The sequence below is a fragment of the Protobothrops mucrosquamatus genome, unplaced genomic scaffold, assembly GCF_001527695.2.
Source record: "Protobothrops mucrosquamatus isolate PMUCROS unplaced genomic scaffold, P.Mucros_1.0 scaffold11348, whole genome shotgun sequence".
NCBI classification, from domain to species: Eukaryota; Metazoa; Chordata; class Lepidosauria; order Squamata; family Viperidae; genus Protobothrops; species Protobothrops mucrosquamatus.
The window spans coordinates 5,212-7,603 of NW_015397129.1; the positions used below are offsets into that span (position 1 = coordinate 5,212).

At 51.5% G+C, this 2,392-nt stretch overlaps 1 protein-coding gene across 1 annotated transcript in view; it reads right to left on the reverse strand.

The window, feature by feature from the left end:
- Window positions 1–2,368, reverse strand: part of MPV17L (MPV17 mitochondrial inner membrane protein like) — a gene marked incomplete at its 3' end in the record, with an annotated part of 7,063 nt that extends 4,695 nt beyond the window's left edge. The window contains exons 1-2 of the mRNA XM_015830548.1: window positions 2,062–2,368; window positions 700–770 (exon numbers count right to left, since the gene is read on the reverse strand). Coding sequence (XP_015686034.1) covers window positions 700–770; window positions 2,062–2,368 — 378 coding nt within the window. The remainder of the gene's footprint in view (window positions 1–699; window positions 771–2,061) is intronic.
- Window positions 2,369–2,392: the final 24 nt, after the last annotated feature.

Here is a 2,392-nt window from a genome sequence, read left to right on the forward strand (position 1 = left end):
TTTATTTAGGGACGATTTTAAGTATAATTTTAATTGGAACACAGCCTCTAATATTTGGTTTTTAATTTGGTTTTAGAAGGGTTTTATTTTTGTATATTGTTATTGTATCTGTTTTTAATATGCTGTGCACCGCCCTGAGTCCTGCGGGAGAAGGGCGGTATAGAAATTAAAATAATAAATAATAAATAAATAAATAAATAAAATAATGACTAACAGAGAGAAGCAGATTTTGTCTAGAAAATGGATGTAAACCAGGGGTCTTCAAACTTGGCCCTTTTATGACTTGTGGACTTCAACTCCCAGAATTCCTCAGCCAGCGTACCTGGCTGAGGAATTCTGGGAATTGAAGTCCACAAGTCATGAAGGGGCTAAGTTTGAAGACCCCTGATGTAAAATATCTCATAATGTTAGAAGCTTCATGTGAGGTATTGGAGTAGATTAGTCCTTTTTTTAAATTATATTGCATAAGCTTAAGAATACAAAAATGAAAGAACAAAGGCCTATTTGTTTAATGATAAGTCAGATTGGCTGTTTATCTGCCCGTATTTTGGTATCTGTGCCCGATTTTCTTATTTGTGCTACTTATGTCTTGACCTATTTCATAATATATAATAAAGTGTTTTGTTTTTTTTTTAAAAAAAAGATGCTACAGATGTTTTAATTGATAGGCACCTGTGTGTGTGACAGGCCAGCGCTTACCTTATAGGTGTTCCAGAATTTCTGCCGGCAGTCAGCAAAAATATCCTCTTTTCCTTGAAGCATTCTCATGCCTGGTCAAAAATGGTTTTTAAAAGGAAAAGGAGATGTTAGAAACGGAATGGTGGACACATCTATTCAAACTGCATATGGGTCTTGCGAAAGAAGAAAGAAAGAAAGAAAGAAAGAAAGAAAGAAAGAAAGAAAGAAAGAAAGAAAGAAAGAAAGAAAGAAAGAAAGAACACAGATGGCCTTGTAAAGCAAAAATTGTGCTTCTGTATGATTTCTGGAGAGCAAAGATCAATTATCTTAATTTTCTCCCGAAGTCACAGTTTATAGGAAATGAAAATGGCAGCTAGAACTGATGATGCTACCTAGGTGGGTCATGAGATGTCTGCAAGAAAACTGCCAAGCTAAGAGAGCATCACGGACCCCACAATCTTCCTCCTCCTCCAGCCCCCCTCATTCTGTTTCTCCTCACCTGACCACAGGATGATGGAGTTGTAACTTGGAATGGTCACTAAATGAAATGTTGTAAGTCGAGGATGCCCTCCACCAGCCTGTCTTAAACCCTAGCACCCTCTGTGGCTGCCGGATTACAACTCCCATTGCCTTCCCAGCCCCCTCTTTCTCTCCCCCCCTCTCCCCCCCCAAGCCCTGCACGGACCCAGCATGGCTCTCGGTGCACTCCCTCCAAAGAAGGGCATCTCCCTCTTTGGCTTTACAACCGCCCGCCCGCGAGAGACGCTGAACTCCAGCTGTCGCCCACCGCCTCCCCAGCGGCTGTTGCGGCTCCGTGTGTGAGTGTGTGTGTGTGTTGGGGGGGGACGGGTCAACTCCAGCTATCGCCCACCGCCTCCCCAGCGACTGTGGCGGCTCCAGGCTGTGTGTGTGTGTGTGTTGGTGGGGGGTGTTCCTCACCCCGCAGAGCCCTCTGCACGTGCTCAGAGAGGCGCTGAACTCCAGCTGTCGCCCACCGCCTCCCCAGCGGCTGTCGCGGCTCCGCGTGTGTGTGTGTGTGTGTTGGGGGGGTATTCCTCACCCCGCAGAACCCTCTGCACGTGCTCAGAGAGGCGCTGAAATCCAACTGTCGCCCACCGCCTCTCCAGCGGCTCCGTGTGTGTGTGTGTGTGTGTGTCTGTCTGTCTGTGTGTGTTGGGGGGGACGGGTCAACTCCAGCTATCGCCCACCGCCTCCCCAGCGACTGTTGCGGCTCCTGGCTCTGTGTGTGTGTGTGTGTGGGAAGGGGTGTCCCTCACCCCGCGGAGCCCTCTGCACGTGCTCAGAGGCAGGGGAGGCGCGAGCGAGGCAGGCAGGCAGGCAGGCTCTGCCCTCCCCCCCCCTCCCTTTCCCCAGTCAACTCACCGGAGTAGAAAGCCAGGATGGCGACGGGGCCGCCCACCAGCTGGTCGCAGCCCACCTTGGCCAGCAGGGCCGCCGGGGCGCGTCCGGGCAGGAGCCGCTCCAGCCCCCGCAGCCAGAGGTAGTTGAAGTTGGCGTGGAAGGTCAGCGCCACCAGCGCCACCCGCCCCGTCTGAGCCCAGTCGGCGCGCTGGCCCGGCCGGCGGCGGAGCTGCTGCTGGACGGCGTCGCCCGCCGCGAAGAGGCTGCCGTAGAGCAGCGCGTTGCAGACCCAGGGCGAGCGGCGCACCAGGCGCGCCAGGCGTTGCATCCTCGCCCGGGGCTTTTTTTTTTT